General features: G+C 39.6%; 1 protein-coding gene across 1 annotated transcript; it reads left to right on the top strand.

Annotated features, from left to right (window-relative positions):
* The first annotated feature begins 8,715 nt into the window (after nucleotides 1-8,715).
* LOC121267005 (poly [ADP-ribose] polymerase tankyrase) lies at nucleotides 8,716-19,262 on the top strand. Its single transcript, XM_041170889.1, has 6 exons — nucleotides 8,716-9,013; nucleotides 18,107-18,198; nucleotides 18,296-18,374; nucleotides 18,464-18,558; nucleotides 18,864-18,959; nucleotides 19,043-19,262. The coding sequence occupies exons 1-6, from the start codon at nucleotides 8,842-8,844 to the stop codon at nucleotides 19,124-19,126; spliced, it is 618 nt and encodes a 205-aa protein (XP_041026823.1). The 5' UTR covers nucleotides 8,716-8,841; the 3' UTR covers nucleotides 19,127-19,262.
* The last annotated feature ends 2,243 nt before the right edge of the window (nucleotides 19,263-21,505 follow it).

Below are 21,505 nucleotides of genomic sequence, written 5' to 3'. Positions count from 1 at the left end.
CACTTCAACCTCGAAACTTTCCCTTCTGTGGCTTAGCAACCCCACCTTAACTAGTATCATTGCTTTGCTCTTGTATGCTAATGCAAAAGGTGTTTCGCCTGTCAAAGTTTCTCTTTCGCTTACATTCTTCTTTAGCTGTATGATAATGGTTTTGTTGGTTGCTTCAACCTACCCATTTACTAGCGGGTGTCCTGGGGAGGAGTATTTGAGCTTGATCTTGAGTTCGACACACTATTTGCAATAATGCTCCGAGTTAAACTGTTTAGTGTTGCTTGAGATAATGCTTTTTAGCACCCTGAACCTGCATATCACAGTCTTCCATAAAAATCTTGTCACATTTTGGGTGGTCACTGCAACCATCGCCTCAGCTTCCACCCACTTGATAAAGTAATCGACATCGACAATGATGAATTTGGTTCCCCCTTTGCTCGGGGGCATAGGGTCGACCAAGTCTATACCCCATTGAGCGAATGGCCAAGGGGAGATTATCGATCTCAGTTGTTTGGGAGGGGTGCTCGGGACTGGTGCGTGTAGTTGACATTGAATGCATCCTTTTACAAACTCTTTTACATCTCTTAGGACATTTGGCCAATAGTACCCTGCACTCATGATCTTCACAGTAAGGGATTTCCCTCCTGAGTGATTTCCGCACACTCCTTCAGGCACCTCTTTCATGACATATTCGACCTTTTCTTTCGATATGCACCTTAGAAATGGGGCCGAAAAACCTCCCTTGTATAACCTCCCGTCTACCATTGTGAACAAGGCCGCTTTGTTTCTGACTTTCCTCGGTTCTTCGCAGGAGGTAAGAATGTCTTCTATTCGTATTTGATTATATTATTTGTCCACTCCGGTGCATTACCTCTTATCTCCAACACTTCATTTCCTACGATCATGGTGTCAACAGCTCGCATAGTGACCTCCCATGGTAAAGTTTCTTCCTACTTTGTCGAGGCTGCTCGTGCTAATCGATTGGCTTTCCAGTTGTCCACTCGAGAGATTCGCTGAATTCGAAAACTGAAGGCAACTGCACCCTTCTTTGACCTAATGGAGGTACTTGATCAATTTTGGTCCTTTTGCCAAATTCTCTCCTGTCATTTGGCTGACCATGACTTGCGAGTCCGTTCTCATCTAGATTTCCTTTCTGCCTGAAGTCTCCACTATGGCCAACCTTGTGAGCACTGCTTCGTATTCAGCCTCATTATTTGTTACCTTGAAATTCGGCTATATTGCATGATTCAACTTGGTCTTGTCATTTGTCACTATATGCACGCCCACGCCACCTCCTGTTTTGCAAGATGATCCTTCAACATACACCTACCACAGCATTTTCTCTGGAGTCTTGGGCATCTCTTCTTGAAAATTTGTGAATTCCGCTACAAAGTCAACTAGGACTTGTCCTTTGATGACAATTTTGGGAACATAACTAATATCGTACTCATTTAGTTCGATGGACCATTTAACCAACCAGACTGATTTGTCTGGCCTTTACAGCACCTTCTATAAGAACGACGAAATGACGACTTTTATAAGGTGAGCCTGAAAATAAGGGCTCAAATGTCGCACAGCCATCACCATGGTAAAAGAAATTAATTCTATATTTGGATACATTATCTCAGCTCCTCTTAAGGCTCGACTTACATAGTACACATGTCTCTACTCCTTCCCTTCTTCCCTTACCAATGTGGTAGCTACGACATCTGGGGTTACTGCTAAGTACATCGACAACGGCTCTCCTTGCTTAGTCTGGCTAAGCAACGCTGAGTGTGCCAAGTATTCATTGAGTCATGTAAATGCCTCCTCGCATTTAGAGTCCCAACCTTGTGCTTTTTTTAGAACTTGAAAGAAAGAGAGACACCTATCTGTCGATCAGGACACAAACCTATTGAGCGCCACTATTTTCCCCTCCAGCTTTTGAACTTTGTTTAGGTTCGTGAGCGACTTCATCTTAATGATTGCCCCCAATTTCTCGGGATTTCCCCATTTCTGAGATCATGAACCCCAGAAACTTGCCTAATTGTACCCCGAATGTGCACTTAGTTGGGTTAAATTTCATCCTATATTGGCGTAGCACACCGAAGGCCTCCTTTAGATCCTCCATATGTTGTTCGAACTCCATGCTCTTCACCAGTAGATCATCAACATATAATTCCATGTTTCGGCCTATTTGATGTTTGAACATCTTGTTTACCAATCTTTGGTATGTCGCCCCCGCATTCTTCAAGCCGAAAGGCTTGACCTGGTAGCAGTATAATCCCCAATCAGTTATGAAAGTTGTCTTTTGTTGGTCAACCTGACTCATTCAGATTGGATTATATCATGTGTAGGCATCCATGAAACTCAACACCTTGTGTCCTACTATGGGTCGACTATCCAGTCTATGCACGGAAGAGGAAAACTATCCTTTGGGCAGGCCTTGCTAAGATCCGTGAAGTCCACGTACATCCGCCATTTCTCGTTGGATTTTTTCGCCAACACTACATTTGACAACCACTTGGGATATTGTGTTTCTCTAATGAATCCGGCTGCTAGTAACCGTTCTACCTCTTCTGCAATCGCCTTGTACTTCGTAAAACTTCTTCTATCTGACTACTCAAGCTCCCAAACTAACGTTTAGTTTGTGTTCTATCACCTCCATATCGATTCCCGATATATCTTTATGACTCCATGCGAAGACATGTTTGTGCTTAAGGAGGAGTTGTTGCAGTAGTCGCCTTTCATCACCTGTCATTTTGGTCCCAATTTTCACGCAGTTCTCTGGTTGAACTGAATCAATGTTGATAAGCTCCAAAGGTTCATCCGCCTCCCCTTGTCTCAAGGTGTCTTCATCTCTTGTTTTTGCTTCTGTCATAAAAATTTCAAGTGGCGATGGGAGAGTCGCGACGACATCGCCCTGTATCTCGACCACTTCCACTTCTCGTTCCCTTTGCTTGAGCTCTTGGACGTAGCATTCTTGGACAAGCACCTATTCATTGCATACCTCACCAATCCTCATTCTCGTGGAAAACTTCATTTTCAAATGGCATGTGGAGGTGATTGCCCTTAAAGCATTCAACGTAGGTCGACCAATGATAGCATTATACGTTAATAGGGTTCTTACCACCAGGATAGAACTATCGTGGTAGTGGAAAGGTGGGGATCTGTCCCTATTGACACTAGTAACGTGATAGATCCCATGGGTTCTAATGCTTCCCCAATAAACCATTTCAAAGTAGTTTGTGCAGGGCGCAGTTGGTCTACATTAATTCTCATTCTTGTGAATGCGTCCCAAATTAGGACGTCTGCAGAACTCTCATTGTCGATCAATATTCTCTGTGTGGTGTAATTTACTACCAGCATTGTTACTACTAACGTATCATCATGCGGGTATACTACTCCTTGACAATCATCATTGCCAAAAGAGATCGTGGGTAAAACTTGCACTCGGGTCTGCTTGGTGGGTCTCCCCTAGCCCACCTAGCATATGCTTTCCTCTCGAAGAAGGTGGGGCCACCCCCGGCATATCTTCCTGTTATCGTCCGTATCTCACCTATGGGTGGGTTCCTTCAATTCCTGTCCTGCCTAAGGTGTCACTCATGTGGTTCCTGTGATCTTGTTGGCGTTTGTGTTGTTGCCTTCTGTCGCCCAGACACCCCGGGGGGGGGGGGGGGTAGCGTTCTAGGCGACAATGCGTTTAGCTCGCCGCTTCCCTCCATCTCCTCAATCTTTTATTTCAATGTGTAGCAATCTTCAATTTTGTGGTTGCTTGTATTGTGGTAAGTGCAGTACTTGTGGGTCTGTCGCCCCAGCCCCTGTTCCTCACCACACCTGGCTTCTTTGATTTTGTCTTGCATGTGTACACTAGAGTAATGCACATGATTGCTTGTGCAGGCGCCTCATCTTCCTTCGTGCGGGTTTCTCTTGGATCTCGACCCTCCATCTCACTCATTTTTTAAATTCCATTCGGGCGCTTGTTCTTCCTTCTTTTTTGGTCTGGCGGTCAAAACGATCAGTGTATCTTCAACATTGACGAAATCATCTACCCTGTCCATAAATTCTCACAAGGTGGAAAGGGTCTTCCTTGCCCACTCGGCCATAAAGGGACTTCTTAGCCAAATTCTCCTGAGCAGAGTAGCCAACATAATTTTTTCATCGTGATCGTCGACTATCATTCTCTCCTTATTGAACCTTGTCAGATATGCCTTCAGACTCTCCTCTTCCCTTTGGTTCATAGTTAGTAGGTACGCTGCTGGCCTTCTCTACCTCCGACTAGCCATAAACTCGTTAAAAAACTACTTGCCCAACTCTTCAAAGCTTTCAATGGATCCCAGTTGCAACGCTCTGAACTACCCTTAGGCCATTCCTTTCAAAGTTAAAGGGAATGCCCTACATGTGATTTTTCTGGAGAATCTGTGGAGTGTCATATGGATTTTGAAGGTTTCCAAGTGCTCCACTAGATCTTTAGATCCGTCGTACATGTCTATTACTAGGACTTCGAATTTTGGGGGCAGGGGTATTGCCATGATTTCTATGTTATATGGCAGATTAGTGCTAGTCAACAATTGATCCACCAAAGAAGCCATCTCTATTTTCTTGGCCATCTTTTTGTATTTGTCCATCAAGCTGCGAAGGTCATGGTGCAGCTTTCTTGTTTCCTCATTTTCTTGAGGAGGTTGGCCTGCTCCGGCGCTATGTGCTTCCATCTCGACCCTGTCGGCTTGGCTGGGTGTTTTGTGTCCTCTCCTGATGGCCCTTTTTTGCCTTGAGGGTCTCGTTCTCCTTCCGCAGTGAGTCTACTTTAGTAATGAGTTTCTTTACTATTCCCTCCATGCTATGCGACGTCACTTCTTGGTCTCTGGTTGCCTGAGATCCAGTGGTGGTAGACATGTGAAAACACGTTGGTTGTAGGATAGATAGAGTCAAACCCCACAGACGGTGCCAACTATTATGGACGTGTTTCATAGTTTCACCCACACGATCACATGCAACCAAATAGTTTTGTGGCTTATGGGTTCTAGGGAACGCCTCTGATACCTAAGTTAGTGATCACAATAAGAATCTCATTTTCTAGACAAATGAATAAGATAATCTTCACATACCTAGGTGATATGTATGTATAGAGCCCATGAGATTTTTGTTACCGTGTGATAGCGGACTTATATGTTATTTGAAACTCAAGTCTCGGGATAGAGAGATTAATCAAATCCAAATGATCAGATAGCTCTTCTTGTCCGAGAGATTCTCAATCAGTTATTCTTTTAATGGTTAGGATGAATTGGGCTCTCAGGGGAGTAGGTTGTGGCTTAGGCCTGTGAAGCAGCCTAATAGGCCTCGGAGTGGCCTGAGTTCTTGGTAATTTTCTAGTTGTTCGTCCTTTAGTGGATGTTTCAGCATACTTCTATTGAAAGATGAGGGTGCCATCACTTTGGTATATTTAGGCGGCAATGGTTAGTTGATGCTTCCACAAAAATCCCTCCCGCATCTCAGTTAACCTCAACCAGCCACTAAGCTTCTCTCCCCTTTGATGTGCTATTTCTTCTCATCTTAGCTAGACGTGAGGTTTTTATTTTTTGTTCTTTTTTCTCATATATTTTGTCGAAGCTTTTGACTTGCTTCTTAGGGGGTTTGTTTTCGTTCCCTTCTTTTTTGGTCTAGAATTTGCTTGAATGACTGCTAGTTGAAATATTTTTATTCGTATTAAAAATAAAAAATAAAAAATAAAGTGGTGGGTTTAGTAGAGTTCGTGATGGGCATGAAATACGGATCTTTGTAAAAGGTGCTTTTGGTTTACATCATCAATGAAAGATCAAACTTACTCCATATCTTATATGCAATATGCATATCTTATAATGTAATCCTCTAGTTTTGTTTGTTGCTTCCCGAATGAATATTTCAGTCTTCCTGAACGATTTTTTAGCTCGTTGCAAGAAGACATGCTAGTTTTTATTATAGCTTCTTTTCTTTTCTTTTTTTTTTTTTTTAATAGTGTTATGTTTGTTGCAAGTCTGGACATATTTTTGCTTTGGTGTTTTCCTTTCTGATAGTTATTAAGGTTAGGTGTGAATAGTGAGTTGAGATGAGATGAAAGTTAAAAGTTAAATAAAATATTGTTAGAATATTATTTTTTAATATTATTATTGTTTTGAGATTTGAAAAAGTTGAATTATTTATTGTATTTTATGTGAAAATTTGAAAAAATTGTAATGATGAGATGGGATGAGATGAGATAAGATGGATTGAGAGTATTTCTCAATTCAAACTGAGCCTAAATGTTATTTTTCTTTAGAATTTGCCCAAAATAATTGTCTTTGGAAGCTAGAATAACCCCAACTTAATCTGTTATTGACATATATATATATATATATATATATATATATATATATATAACTAGGCGGGAGCAACGTGCAATGCATGTTTGCCTAGTTTTATGAAATGGTTACCTTCTCTCCCTTTTTCCAACTCTTATTTTTATCTATTTTGAAGTTTCAAATGTATTGTAATAGAAGACATGATACAAATTTTCATTCAACAATAGCTTTTATGTTGACTAACAAAATCACGAAGTAAAGATCAATCAAAGGTCATTTGTAGGTACTTTGTTTAGTGTCAGTCACTTAAAATAAACACAATTAAGAGACACAGATGAATACCTTCTCCAAGATACCCACAAGATTATTCAATTTTGCAAAATTTGAATACTATCTGTTGTTCCAGGTCTCAACAACTTACTACCAAAAATAAATAGCAAGTAGTGGCCCATAGATCCAAGCATTCAAGTTGGTGAACATGGTTGTGGGGCTCTACACTTATGGTTTGGCCGTGGTCACAACGGAAACTGGGCTGCTAGAGAAGTTGACAGTCTTGCAGATCAAGAGAAACCTATCCAAACACTGTTAAGAATCCATGATTTTTAATAGCCTAAGACTTAGATTGGCCCTGCTTTGTGGCATTGAAATATTGGTTGCCGTTTTACCAAAGCATCAAACTCTTCAAACAAAATTCATGTACTCAGATGCCAAGTGCTTGTCGTCCTAAAGAAATGGAAATTGTTTTTCACTCGGCATAATAGTATTTCTTTCATCGTGGATGTAAATTTGGTTCTAATGTTATTTGGTTGAGTTGGGAGTTTGCCACCCCTGATTAATGCTTCTAGCTTGTGAATAGAGGGGCAATGACCTCGATTTTCTAGCAATGTTTCTTGGAGGCTCAAGAACAACACTAGTTTCTTAGGAAGAAAACAAGGAAACCAACACTAGTTTGACCAGAGTCTGCAAAAAATGCATATTCTAATTAACCAACAGTGGCTCCTTCATACCCTGTGAGATCCGTGGAAAATGATTGATTTTGTAATAAGTGTTATTTGTAATTGATTCCTCTTGAATAATCAAGTGTACAAAATATGTCAATACAATAATTTCCTCATTTACATCCAATTCCCATTTATATTTTATAACGACACAAGATTAATGTACTAAAAATAAACATGTAGATCAATCAAAAGTCGTCACGTTACGTCATATTAAAGAGTAAAAAAGTCCAAAAATTAAAAATACCATGCATTTTGATAGGTCCATGAGTGCACTTCGACTCGATTTTGTACCATTAAGAAATTATCAAGAATTGATTAGAAGGATTTTTATTTTTTATATAGAATAGTAATCAAATTTTTCTAGTAGACTGATCTTTTAAAAAAAATAAAATAAAAAATGAAGAAGGTCGGGTCGGAAAATCATATGTTTCCAAAAGTATTTTTAGGTCTGGTAATCGGCTATTCAGGTAACTGCTTAATCAGAAGGTTCTCGGGTCGGAACATGTTTTTCGGGCAGGATGAACAGTCCTACAATTCGTACCATTGGTGACACTTCATGGCCATACTCGGTGAACCTTCGTGGTCACACCCATTGATACCCAGCCACAATTGATCACCCCAGGGGTGGCCCTATGGTTGGTTAGTTTGGCTTAAGTACACTGGCCACCTATGTTTCGAAAATTTTTTTCATAGTTTTTTATTTTTAATCTAAATAATAATTTTCCTTAAAAGTTTTTTCTTATAAATGTTTTATAGAAACATATGTTCAAAATAACTTTCACAAAATTAAACTTCGTTTGTTACTATTAATAAATAATAATAAAAAATCCCAAGATTTTTATAATTAAAATTACGGGTGTAAAAAAAAAAAAATCAGTGAGCCGGTAAATTAGACCGAACCGAACTGGTGAGTTTGGTCTAGTACCGAATTTGGATCGGTCTAGTACCAATTTTATTTTTTTTAAAACTGATCAAAATTGGTTCGGTTCCAATTTTTCTTTTTTTAAAACTAGATTGGACCAAACTAGACAAGTTCATATATATTATAATTTTTTATATTGTATATAATTTAAAATAATTTTTTATTATATGATAAATTACTAATTAATATAATATTAAATTTTAAAATCTTATATCACTATAATCTATTATATTAATAGTTACATTAATATTATATCATTATATATTATAATATATCACTATACTCTATAATATAATTATAATATACTATAATATATTATTACTATAGTATTATATATATTATATAATATATAATATAATATATTAAAACTAAAAATTGAATTGAAATTAAAAATATCAGAAGTACCAATTTAACATAATAACTAATTCAGAATCGATTCTTAAAAATATAAAATCAATACATACCAATTTAATCTCATATTTTATCTAAAATCGAACCTGATCGGTTACACCTAATTAACACGGACTTTGCAACAAATTGAAGACGTGGTCCGCTAAACCCTAGCATACATGTTAACGTGGTCGAGTCTGGAAAGAGGGAAAGCAGAGGGGAAGGACAGCAAACCCAGGATATGGCGGTTCCCGGAAGGCTCAACGGAATGATGGACGACGAAGAAAACGAAGACAATGCTCTGTTCGAAGAAGAGGGTCTGATCGAGCTTGACTCTGACACTCCTCCCCACCTCCGCGACCTCGCCGCAGCCTCTCAGCTTGGCGACCTCGACGCTCTCCGCCTCGCCCTAGGTTCCATTCTTACTCTTTATCTTATTCTTCTTCATACCTTATCTTTGGTGCTTTAGTTTGTTAGATTTATTCGATTGTCCGGGGTTGTTTTTTGGGTTAATCTTAGATAGCTTTCGAACTAAGGGTGAACTTTCGGGTACCAAAAGTTCTATGTCTAAGTAAAGAGCAGACGTGGTTTTGCTTTTTGTCTGCATTTTCGTAAAATTCTGGAAGCAGATAAAATAATTGCGTTTTTTTTTTGGGGGGGGGGGGTAATAAATAGCTAATAACTTGTTTCAGCTGGATTTTTCTTTCTTCAGAGTGCTTATGTACAATTTTCATGGTTAGCAAAACGCATTGGCTCGTTTGGTTTAATGAGTAGAGCTGCTTTTTCTGTACATGATTTACCAAAAGTCTTAGTTCTGAAATGAAATAAATTGATACTATTGGCATATGTATTTTTATTTAAATTGTAATTACCAAAAGTGTACTTTGAATTCTATGCACAATCTTTTGCAGTGTTGATACACTTAGCATAAATGGCGTCTGCAGCCTAGCTCAAGTGCAAGCACGCTTTTGAATGAAGTAAAGTGCACGTTTCTAAAAGTAATGTATAATAACAAAGAATCCATAAGATGCAATAAAAAGGGTTTAGTATGCAAAATAGAAAGCTATTTATGTAATGAAAAATGCTTCATTCACAACAAGATTTCACAAAAGTAAACTCACAAACTGACGTGGCTTGATGTAATATGTCAAATTGTAAAGTTTATTTTACTATAAAGTAGATCTAATGTACTATATTAAATCACATCAGTTTGTGAATTTACTTTTATGAGATCTTTTTGTGAATCTCAAACTTCTCTTATTTAATTATATTTTGCTTTGCTAAATATGCACATTGTTGATGGTGTGTCTCGCACACCTAGGACGGAGTTCCCTTCGCCATGAAAGTTCGACCTAATAAGATAAGATGCCTGAACGCGGTCGGTCCCCTTTGGCCAAGGGGAGCCTTGATGCCAAGTCAGTCAAAGGAAGGGGTATTTTACGACTATCTTTGGAAGAGGGTGATTGAACGTACCTCTGGTTCCTCTTTCCTTTCTTACTTCCTCCCTTCGAGGGTCTGGTAGCTGTACTCCTCCTATGGCCTGACTGCCCCCCATTTCTCAAGGGGCCATGCTGCCACATTTAATGCGGTAACCCCACTAGGTCTTTTGTGTGCTCATCTTGGCACAGACAGGTCTTCCGATTGTGTGTATCCGAACATTTAATGTGGCGTGGCTCTTAGTAAGCTTCATCATACAGGGGTGTGTCCAGGCCATTCGGTGCACTTTCCATGACTAAACCCACATTGGGTGAAGGGGATAGATCTCAGCCCCTTTGGAGTTCAAATACTAAACTGTGGGCAATGGGCTTTTGTGTGCCGGGCCTTCTCTATTTACTAGGCCGGGCTTGGAGAATCTGCTTAGCGGCCTCCTTCAGATCTTTATGGCGGTTTAACCCTCACTAGTTGCCCCACAAATTCTCGTTGTGCATGCGCAATGGGAATTTTTTTTACCATGCCACCGTTAAGCTGATTTTTCCCTTGACTGTACAGCGCCAATCTAGTGTTCCTCCATAGTAGTAAATAAGTCATCCAAAGAGCTGAGGGAGGAAGTGAAGTCAGACACGCAAAGGGAAATGATGAAGTGACATAAAGCTGACATTCCCCACCAACTACTCCCAAGGCCTCAATAAAGGGGGGTTTCCTACCCAAGGATCTGGGATCTAATTTGAGAGACTTTTGGGGCTACTTTGGTTGGATTACTCGGTGTAAGAGTTTGAAGATGAAGAAATAATCTGATTCTCATTAATTGTAAAGGCTGTATACATTTCTTATATATATGCAAGAAGGAATCCTAACTGATTCTGACATTTGTACAAACATGTGGTGTGCTTGCAGTGCACTATCATTTGCAACAGAGTCTGTTATAGCAGCTACCAGAGCATTATAAACAAAACCAAGATAATTACAAACGTGCCAATAGGTCACGTATCAAGCCTATTCTAAGTTATTCCAGATGATTCCTAGGTAGTTGCAGTTGTGGTGGAGTTGCTGTCCTTTGTAGATGTTGTGGTGATTCTGTATGATGAGAAAAGCGTGTTGATGTCGTCTGGTGGAGCAGCTGGAATATTCTTCAATTTGGGAAGCAGAGTGGCTGGCTCAATACGCCCCCTCGAGCCTAAGGGGGTATCTACCACAGTAAGGCTCGTCCGTAGTAAAATGAAAATGAGTTGAGACTAGCGGCTTGGTGAGGATTTCAGCCAGTTGATCTTTTGATGGTAGAGAGGCTACTTGAAGAGCTTTGGCAGGGACTCTATCACGCACAAAATGGAAATCAATTTCCATGTGTTTCGTACATGAATGTAGAACATGATTCATGGAAAGGTAAGTAGCCCTAATATTGTCGCACCAAAGGAGGGGTGGTTTGGGAAGGAAAATGCATAAATCTTTGAGAAGTGACTGAATCCACAGCAATTTAGTAGTGGTGTTGGCAAGGGCTTTGTATTCATCCTCGGTACTCGAATGAGCAATGGTTTGTTGCTTGCGGGAGCTCCAAGAGACTAGATTTTTGCCAAGAAAAATGCAAAAGCCATCGGTAGAGCGGTAGTCATCGGGCCCAACCTGGCCAATCAACATCTGAAAAGGCTTGGAGTTGAAGAGAGGCTGACTTAGAGATAAAGAGTCCACAATTTAGTGTTTGTTTGAGGTAGCGAAGCAATTGCTTCACAGCTTGCCAGTGAGGATTTTTGGGATTGTGCATGAATTGAGAAAGTTTATTTACAACAAAGGCAATATTAGGTCTTGTTAGGGACAAGTACTAATGGCTGGCGACACAACTCCGATAGAGAGTTGGATCAAAAAATGGAGTATTGGACAAAGAAAGTTTAGTGGAGGCTACCATTGGAGAGGTGACTCCTTTGGCAGACAACATGTTGGTTTGGGAGAGGATGTCCCGAACATATTTTTCTTGGGAAATTAAAATGCCATCAAGAAGATATGAAATTTCTATGCCTAAGAAAAAGGATAGTTTTCCCAAATCTTTAATGGGGAACACATAAGCAAGATAACTAACAAGATGATCAATTTGTGAGGCATGAGAGCTGGTGACAATAATGTCATCCACATAAACAAGGACAAATTAAAACAAAATTAGAAGAATAAATAAACAAGGATGGATCAGCTTTAGATGGGATAAAACCATACTCATAGAGTGGGAACTAAGTTGTGCAAACCATGCACGGGCTTGCTTGAGGCCATAAATGGCCTTTTGCAAGCGACGAACATGATGGGGATGTTTAGGGTGCACAAAACCAATCGGTTGGACCATATACACAGTTTCATGGAGATCACCATGGAGGAAGGTGCTCTGAATATCGAGTTGACGGAGTGACCAGCCATGGGAGACAGGAAGAGAAAGAACAAGTTGAATCATAGTGGGCTTGACATCCGAACTGAAGGTTTCGGAGTAATCAAGCCCTCTTGTTGATGAAAGTCCTTTGCTACGAGGCGGGCTTTTCTTCATTCGATAGTCCTATCTGCACGGTCGTTGGTTCAGAAGACCCACATGTAGCCAACAACGTTAGAAGAAGGGGGAGGGGGAACAAGAGTCCAAGTGTTATTTTTGAGGAAGTGGTATATGATGTTGGTTCTTCGGGTGTTTCAATGGAGGTGGTGAGATAGTGTCGTGGTTGGGAATAGAGGATGAGACCATCAGAAAGCTGTTTTGGACGAGATGAATTGGTTTTTGATCGGGTTATGATAGGTGATCTGGGAGGATTGGAGGAAGGAAGGGATGTTGAATCGAAAGGGGGGGGGATTCGAAGGAAGTGAATTAGCCCAAGAGTTTTCAGAGGGTGAGGAAGAAGAAGAGGAGAGTGGGCCGTGCATGTGGAGAGGGCTTAAGGAAAGAAATGGGCTGGATGATGGGTTGGGAGGTAGAGGGCCCAAAGTGGTAGAAATAGATATGGGCAGGACAGTGTGTGTGGATGAGAGGGTTTGGTTTGGAGCAGGAGCAGAATTTGAAAAAGTAATGTAAGGAAAAGAATTTTTATTGAAGATGACATCGCGAGAGATATACAGCCTATTGGATGGAAGGTGAAGACACTTGTAACCTTTGTGAGTAGGATTGTATCCAAGGAAAAGATAGGATAAGGAGTGAAAATGAATTTTATGGTTGTTATAGGGCCAAAGGTTGGGCCAATATTTGGACCCAAAAACTTTGAGAAAGGAGTAATTAGGATCCTTTTGTGAAGAATAAGATGAGGGGATTTATTTTTGAGAGATGGAGATGGAATTAAATTAATGAGGTATGCTGCAGTTTGAAAAGCATCGGCCCAAATTTGTAGGGAATCGGTGCGGTTGCTAAAAAAGCAAGACTCGTTTCAACAATGTGGCGGTGTTTTCGCTCAACCACACCATTTTGTTGGTGCGTATGTGGACAAGAGAGATAGTGTGAAATGCTTTAAAGAGTTAAGAATACGAGTTAGGGATCGAAATTCACCGCCCCAATCACTTTGAACGTTTTTAATTTTAGTATTGAATAAGCATTCAACATGGGATTGAAAAAGAAGAAAAGTAGAAGTAGCATCTCCTTTTGAAGTAAGTGGATAAAATCAAGTATATCTACTACAATCATCAACAAAAGAAATATAGTAATTGAAACTGTCCCTTGATAGATAAGGGGATGAACCCCAAACATCAACAAAAATTAAATTCAAAGGTCTTGAAGACCGATTAACAGAGTTTTTAAAAGGAAGTTGCCGACACTTGGCAAGAGGACAACTTGAACAAAAAAAGTCCAGTTGAGATGGAAGAAAGGGCAAACACTTGGTGCGCAGTATTTGAGAGACAAGCTGAAGAGTAGGATGGCCTAGTTGATGATGCCATTGAGCTAAAGTGGTCCGTTCACCAATGAGAGCAACATGATCAGATGATGGCGAAGCGGGAGGAGGAAAAAGATAAAGGCCATTACGAGTTGGTCCTTGGAGAAGAGGAGTGCCCGTCTGTTTGTCCTTCACAAAGAAATTAGAGGCATGAAATTCGAAGAAAACAGAGTTATCATGACAAAATTGTTGAACGGACACAAGGTTTTTTGTTATATGATGCACATGAAGCAATTTACATGGTAAAAAATTAGAGGAAGAGGAGGAGAGTTGAGAGTCCCCGATGTGTGTGATAGGGAGAGGAGTGCCATCGCCAACATGAATTTTTTCGGGACCTGAATATGGCTCAGTTGAGAGATTCAAGTTCTGATGATCAGAGTTTAGATGATTGGTGGCTGCTGAATCTGGGTACCACGAATGGTCTAAGAGAGAAGGAGAACTAGTGTAGTGCGTAGAAAGAAAGCGTGGTGAATCAAACTGGTAGGCTTGATCAAAATGATGGTAGCACTGAAGTGCTGCATGACCCACCTTGTTGCAAACTTGGCAAGTTGGCTTGTTTGAAGACTGAGATAGATGTTGAGGGGTTGAGAAAGATTTGCCACTACGAGAACGCCCACCACGTTGATTTTGTCGACCACCACGATAGAAGGTGCAACCTCCACGTTGGGAATTTGAAGGAGAAAAGGTGGTGGTGACAAGGGCAGAGGGGGTTGGGAGCAACCCATGCTATATAGAGTTAAGGGTGAGACGACTTTCAAAGGTGAGGAGATGGTTAAATAATTTTGCAAAGCTGATGGGGGTAGAGCGAGTGGTGACAGAAATAACAAAGGACTCATATTCTGAGTTGAGGCCATTTAAGAGGTAAGAGACAACCTCAGAATCACGTAGAGGCTCTCCAGCCGTCGTCATTGTGTCGGAGAGAAGACGCACTTTGCGGTAGTAATCTGTGATGGAGAGGGAACCTTTTTTGAGATTGGTGAGCTGGAAAATCTTTGCTTGGGATTGAGAGGTGAACATGATGTCAAGAATGATCCATAGTTCACAAGAGGTGTGGTAGGCAATAGCCTGGGCAAGAATGGGTTTAGTTAAGGAGGAGAGAAGTGCGCTGAGCAGGAGCTGGTCAGTATGGTGCCAAAGAAGGTAGGCTGGGTTGGGTTGAGAGATGGATTGTCCAGATTGGGAGGGAGAAGAGATTGGAAGCATGGGAGGCGGAGGAGGAGTTGAACCATCAATGAACTGGAAAAGTTCTTGGCCATGGAGGTAAGGGATGATTTGGGCGTGCCAAAGAAGGTAGTTGTCTGAGCCTAACTTGACTGAAACGATATAGGAGAAGTTGCTTGGGAGTTGGAAGGTGGTGGAGGAGGAAAAATGTTTTTCAGAGAAGGATGAGTTTTCACTGGCCATGAGGAAGAGACGGTGGTCGATTCCAGCTCTGGTACCATGTAAGAGTTTGAAGATGAAGAAATAATTTGATTCTCATTAATTGTAAAGGCTGTATACATTTCGTATATATATGCAAGAAGGAATCCTAACTGATTTTTGACATTTGTACAAACTTGTGGTGTGCTCTGCAGTGCATTATCATTTGCAGCAGAGTCTGTTATAGCAGTTGCCTAAGCATTACAAACAAAACCAAGATAATTACAAACAAGCCAATAGGTCACGTATCAAGCCTATTCTAAGTTATTATAGATGATTCCAAGGTAGTGGCAGTTGTGGTGGAGTTGCTATCCTTTGCAGATGTTGTGGTGATGCCATATGATGAGGAAAGTGTGTTGATGTCGTCTGGTGGAGCAGCTGGAATATTCTTCAATTTGGGAAGCAGAGTGGCTGGCTCAATACTCGGATGGCTTCTTCAACCTCAACCCAAAAGACTCTAGAGATATTATCTTCTCTAGGCTAAAGTGGTCATCGACCCCCATTGTACTGTGAGATGAGAAACTGTAAAATACGCCCATTATAGTGGATTTGCCCTCCAAACACCACATGGACGTAGGCTCTATGCGGAACCATGTAAATCCGTGTCTCTCTCTCTTATTTACCTTTTTTTATTATTATTTGCTAGGGATGAATGCTAGATTTGAGGTGTGTGAAAGACATCATCAACACACATGATTGAATCAAAATCTACCAAAAGGACCATGACCAAAAAGGCTCAAGATTGTAGGTATTGACTTGTGTGCTAACATAAGCAATCAAATATTAATCCATCTATAAAGTTAGCTTGGACTATTAAAGTGGATTCAAAGCAAATTCATCATATATGACAACATGTGGTGCCATAACCCTTAGGGTTGGCTCAAGTGGTAAAGACCTTGGGCTTGGGGATATGCTCCTCCCAGATCTAAGGTTCAAATCCCCTTGGGTGCAAACAATCTCTAGGGGCCATCGGACCGGAGGATTTTTTTCTTTGCATTATCCGAGGTACACTTGCTGGAAACTCCTTGCCGAGGGCCTATGCACCCCCGGGGTTAGTCGGGATGCTGTTCTTGGACACCCGTTGCCAATCAAAATAATATGTAAATGATCTCTAATATCAATTAAATACTTAAGAATATTTATTTACATCTTTTCCTTGGCCTTGAACTAATATTCTATAATTTTTTTAAAGTTACAAAAGTACCCTTTTCTATGGTTTATCCTCGCACAAAAAGTGTGCTTTGTAAATGCACTGCACTTTTGGTAAGCAAAGCACTTCACCTTGTTTCTTTGTGCTTATGCATGCTTTTACTAACACTGGCCAGTAATCAATCTTCTGGTAGCGATGCTGCTGGTTTCAGTTCCGAGGAGAAAGTAACCTAGTTTGTCTTCGTGTGTGTGCCTTCCTTTGTTGGGGGTTGTGTGTGTGTTTTGGCTGGAATGACGATTAGTTAGATGTGAAACCACAGACTTGGTGTTTTGAGATTTGTTGGATTTGATTGATTTGGTATGGCTGGCAATCAATATTGGTGAGTGTAGAAGATATCTTTATGGGCTGAATTGCTATAATTATTTATGTTTGAGCTTTTCACCAAGCAATTGCTGTGTTTGAGTATCCTGGCCTTTTATGCCTTATTTTCTTGTACTTAGCCCTTGAGTTTTGTATATGGGGATCTGGGGCGAAGGGCTGGGTGTCAGGACTTGCTGAGACTGATTTTGCTAGAGAGGCAAAAAGGTTAACCACCAAGTTCGTTAGACATGTTGCACTGACAAGAATGACCTAAATGGTACAACTTTTGAAGGATGCACAAAGAAACTAGAAACGCATTGGCTGATTTTATGTTCAGAATATAAAGGTTATATAGGTTGTTGACTTGATCATGTTTAGAAATCTGGGTTGTGATCGCTTCCTTTGTCAAAGTTTAGATCATTGAGGGAAGTTTGGTACATCAAATTATGTCGACTTTTCATAGGATGTAGGTATTAAAATCTAAGCGAAGCAAGCCACGCATCCACTTTTCAGCTGACTTCAAGTAACTGTAGATCATGAAGTCAGAGTAAAGAGTTCACTCAATTCAGTTTCATACTTTCATTCCCACGAATGCTTTTTCTTTATAGTTAGCATTCCCAAGAATACTTCATGAATTGAAGTTCAAGAATACTTTGTTAGCATCGGCAGGAAGATGATCTCCAAAAAGGGTTTTGGGGAGAAGGATTTGAAATATGGGTCCTTAAAATCCAAATTCTCTGTTTGGATCATGTATTAAAAGTTGGACGTGGATTTTGCTCCAAATCTAGACCAGATCTTAACCCTTCAAAATCTTGGATTTCAAATTACATTAAATATAAAGGAATTTGAAATCATAGCATTTCAAATCCAAATTCTAATCTAAATCCATTGGGCGAGGGAGGATGGGTGTGATTGAAACAAAAAGAAAGTAGGGTGAAGAAGAAAGAGAATTAAAAGGGCCTTCTGTAATCTATATTTATGTTTTAGGTCATGCTGCATATTCTTGTAATATATTAAATAAAAACAGTGTGTCCATGGTAACTTGAATTTTGACGTGTGATATTTATGAAATTATTACATTAGTCTGGACAATTATGTAGGGATGCTATTTTCAGCTTCTAGAAATTACACTATCACATGAAATTGGGCCTTCAAATGCCATGGAAAAGAGCATCATGGTTTTGCATTTTTGTGGCATCCACAAGCCCTGTTTGGAGGTCATTTTCCCGCTGATGCTTTCTTAATCAATACAAGTGCAGATAACTTGACTGGCAGCATTGATGAACCTGTGGAAGATGGGGACACAGCTCTCCATCTGGCCTGTCTCTATGGCCATTTCCCCTGTGTTCAGGTCAGTTGCCTTACACTTCTCTTTGTAACTTCTTGAAATTAATGTCCGTCAAAATAATAACAATAATAGTAAATTCTGCATGCTTTTTTCCACACAGCTACTTTTGGAAAGAGGAGCTAACCTGGAAGCTAAAGATGAAGACGGTGCAATTCCTCTTCATGATGCTTGTGCAGGAGGTAGGCTAAACCACTTCCTAACTCTTTTATTACAATGATTTTTTTTCCCAGAGATTCCATGATTTCTAATGCTCACATCTATGTTGCAGGATTTGTGGAGATAGCCCAACTTCTTTTAACCACAGCAAATGACACAGAATCTGTAAAGAGGATGTTAGAATCAGTTGATGCGGAAGGTGATACTGTGAGTATTAATTGGAAGTCTCTACTTATCTACTTATCAAAAGAAGTTTTAATTGGAAGTCACTTATAAAAAAATTAAAAGAAAAAAAAAAGAAGAAATTTTAATTGGAAGTCTCTTCATTTAACCAGCTAACGAAAAGTTAGTTAAAAACTGTTGTAATCCTGTCTGCATGACAGCAAAGGATGCACTGGGATTTCTCAGATTTCATTTTTTCCTTTTTTTAATTTTTTGATATAGAAAAAACCGTTTCTTTAATATACCTTATTTCAGTAGTTATTGATCATTATTTTGACTCTAATTTACAGCCTCTCCACCATGCTGCAAGAGGTGAGCATGTTGATGTTGTAAGGTTGTTACTGGCTTCTGGGGCTTCTCCTGCAAAATCAAATACTTATGGAAGGGTTAGTATTTGAATGGACTTTGAAGTTGGTTTTTTCTTTTTTCTTCATTTTCATGTTTACAGTTGGTAATAATTTTTGGACAGACCCCGAGTGAGCTAGCTGATCCAGACACAGAAGCTAGGAGTGTATTGGAAGCTGCTGGTGGTGGTACTGGGGCACACGAGTAGGCTTTACAATGTAGTTGCTGAAAACATGAATTATTTAATGTTGCGGCCACTGTTTTTCTCTGTCTCTGTGGTATAAGCAGCTAACACCAGATTTTGAAGATCTTGATCAATCCTCATGATTAGTATTGGTTGTTAAGTCTGATAGATAAAGAGCTCAAATGGGTTTCCTATGATTGCAATTTTTCTCATATAGGTTTCTGTCCATTCATGGATCATATTTCCCTTGTCCATGTAGCAGGCTAGCAGCTACCATTACGAAGATGTTTCCCCTTGAAATTCAGCCCGAGTATTGGGCTGTGAGGAACACCATTTCTCTAAAATTAATTCTGCAGGAAGGGAAAAAAGCCGTTTAGCTATGTTATTCATCATTCTATATTTCGTCATTGCTCAGTCATGGTTGCTAATATAGCACATTTTTCAATGATTTCATATTTCTACCACTTAAAATGTGCAACGCCTTCAGCCCTTGCTTGAGATTGGACAGTGATCGAAGTGTCGAGACATGTAATTCAAGGTTACATACTCCCTTGCATGACAGTTATGATGCAATGCATCTAATGATCTGGCAGTATTTAAAAAATTGCAGCGGGAAATTTTTCTTAACTACATTAAGACCAGTGGTAATGTAATAACATGGTACCAAAGTGTAAGCATCCCAAATTTTTTAAACTTCATTAAAGTACTACTAAAATAGACATTGTTTCAAAAGTCCCTTAAAATAAGGGAACATCAAAAGTTGATTTCACATAAAAATAGTCATTACTTTTTCTATCACTATTTAATGATCCCTATCCAAAATATAATTTTACAAGTCCATTCTTATCCAGCCTTGTCTCTGTTCAAAATTCTCCTCAGCTCCTCGAAGAGCTGCAATACTTCAGTAATGAATTGGTCGACAGCTTCTAGCCTATCTACTAAGGATGGCTCGTATGAGCTCTCATAGCTCTTCGGGGTCTCCTTGACTATTTGGGGAGCTGGCTTCTTATGTATCCCCATGGTCATTCTCCTGCAGTCTTGTAACAACTTTTATCAGTTAGGGTGGGGAATGGTAGTGGAAACTACCACACTGAGATTTCAAGAAATCTCAATAAGTAAACAAATAATATACAACAAATAACATAGGCATATAATGGCAAACCATAATGAATGCATGGAGGTGTTTTGACATAAAACTTGACTTATGTGCAACATTGACTTTTCAAAATAACATGTAACATAGACCTTTTAACTTTTTCAAGAAAACGTATTTTCCATCTTTTCATCTTTGGTTCTTAAACATATAGCATATCATTGAACTCGAGTTCTTGGTCATTCACATATAATGTCTTGGAGCTCATTGTCTTATTCATTTATTGTAACATATGGTTGGATACCTCACGACTTCCATATGCACCATGTGTTCCCTATTAGTTATCGCATCATCCAACGACTCACTTGATCATGGTGACTACGTCATATTCTTTAACATACTTATTACAGCAGTTCGCATATTTCACCTTCACTGTATAGCACCCACTAGGTTTAGGTGCAGCCCTGTTGTGGTAACCTTTCCACAAGAATCCATTCGAGGTTCGTGGACTGTACTTCGTCGACCTAGGGGGTATCACTCTATTTTAAACATTTCAGAGTGGACAGATGAATTTCACTAGGGCATTCCCCTGTCTTAGCATTTGTGGTCGTGACAAAACGTTTACTGACTCGTTTCTTGAAAACAGTGTACAAACCCAATGCATGTGACATGGACTTATGATGCTATGTTTTTCTCATGGATCATGTAATCATGTATGCCGTGATTCATGCAATCATACAAACAATATACATCCCGCGTTACGATTTGAAAATATTAGAACATGTGAATACTTGATTTACACATACAAACAATGACATTCAACGATTAACAAAGGGTAAAACAGATTCACAACCTCATTCACCATGCTTGGTTGAAACATATGGTACTTGAAAGCATGATTTTACAAAAGTAACATGAACTTATAACATCTAACATGTTTGGTATAACATCATCAAGCAACATGGCAACATAATCATATAGATTCGAATACAAGGCATGGTATTACAAGAGTTTTCATTTAACTAATGATCAATATGGCAACACATATTTAGGTAAAACCAAGTATGTAACATGATAAGAGATTTCGTCCAATCCAATATCAAGCAAAAGTAAGTTCACACGTCATATACACATATTATCCAAAAGTAGGTTGAAGGTCTACTTACAAAAATTCAATGATTACAAATAGTAAGTTGAAAATGCATATCGAGTGTGTGTCGTGTACATAGCTCATGAAACTCATTCCCAAGACAAGAAGGGCTCCTTAACATTCGGACTTCACTCTCAAATCTGAAACTTCATGAAGAAAT

This window comes from Juglans microcarpa x Juglans regia, chromosome 5S, assembly GCF_004785595.1.
Source record: "Juglans microcarpa x Juglans regia isolate MS1-56 chromosome 5S, Jm3101_v1.0, whole genome shotgun sequence".
NCBI classification, from domain to species: domain Eukaryota; kingdom Viridiplantae; phylum Streptophyta; class Magnoliopsida; order Fagales; family Juglandaceae; genus Juglans; species Juglans microcarpa x Juglans regia.
The sequence above is the reverse complement of the archived record's forward strand: the minus strand, read 5'-3'. Positions and strand labels throughout refer to the sequence as shown.

Bases quoted from the DNA above. Each gene is read 5' to 3' on its own strand.
- LOC121267005 (XM_041170889.1), top strand. From the start codon at position 8,842: ATGGCGGTTCCCGGAAGGCTCAACGGAATGATGGACGACGAAGAAAAC. The intron at 18,559-18,863 runs GTGAGTATTAAT...TCTAATTTACAG, and splicing joins TTGATGCGGAAGGTGATACT to CCTCTCCACCATGCTGCAAG. The intron at 18,960-19,042 runs GTTAGTATTTGA...ATTTTTGGACAG, and splicing joins AATCAAATACTTATGGAAGG to ACCCCGAGTGAGCTAGCTGA.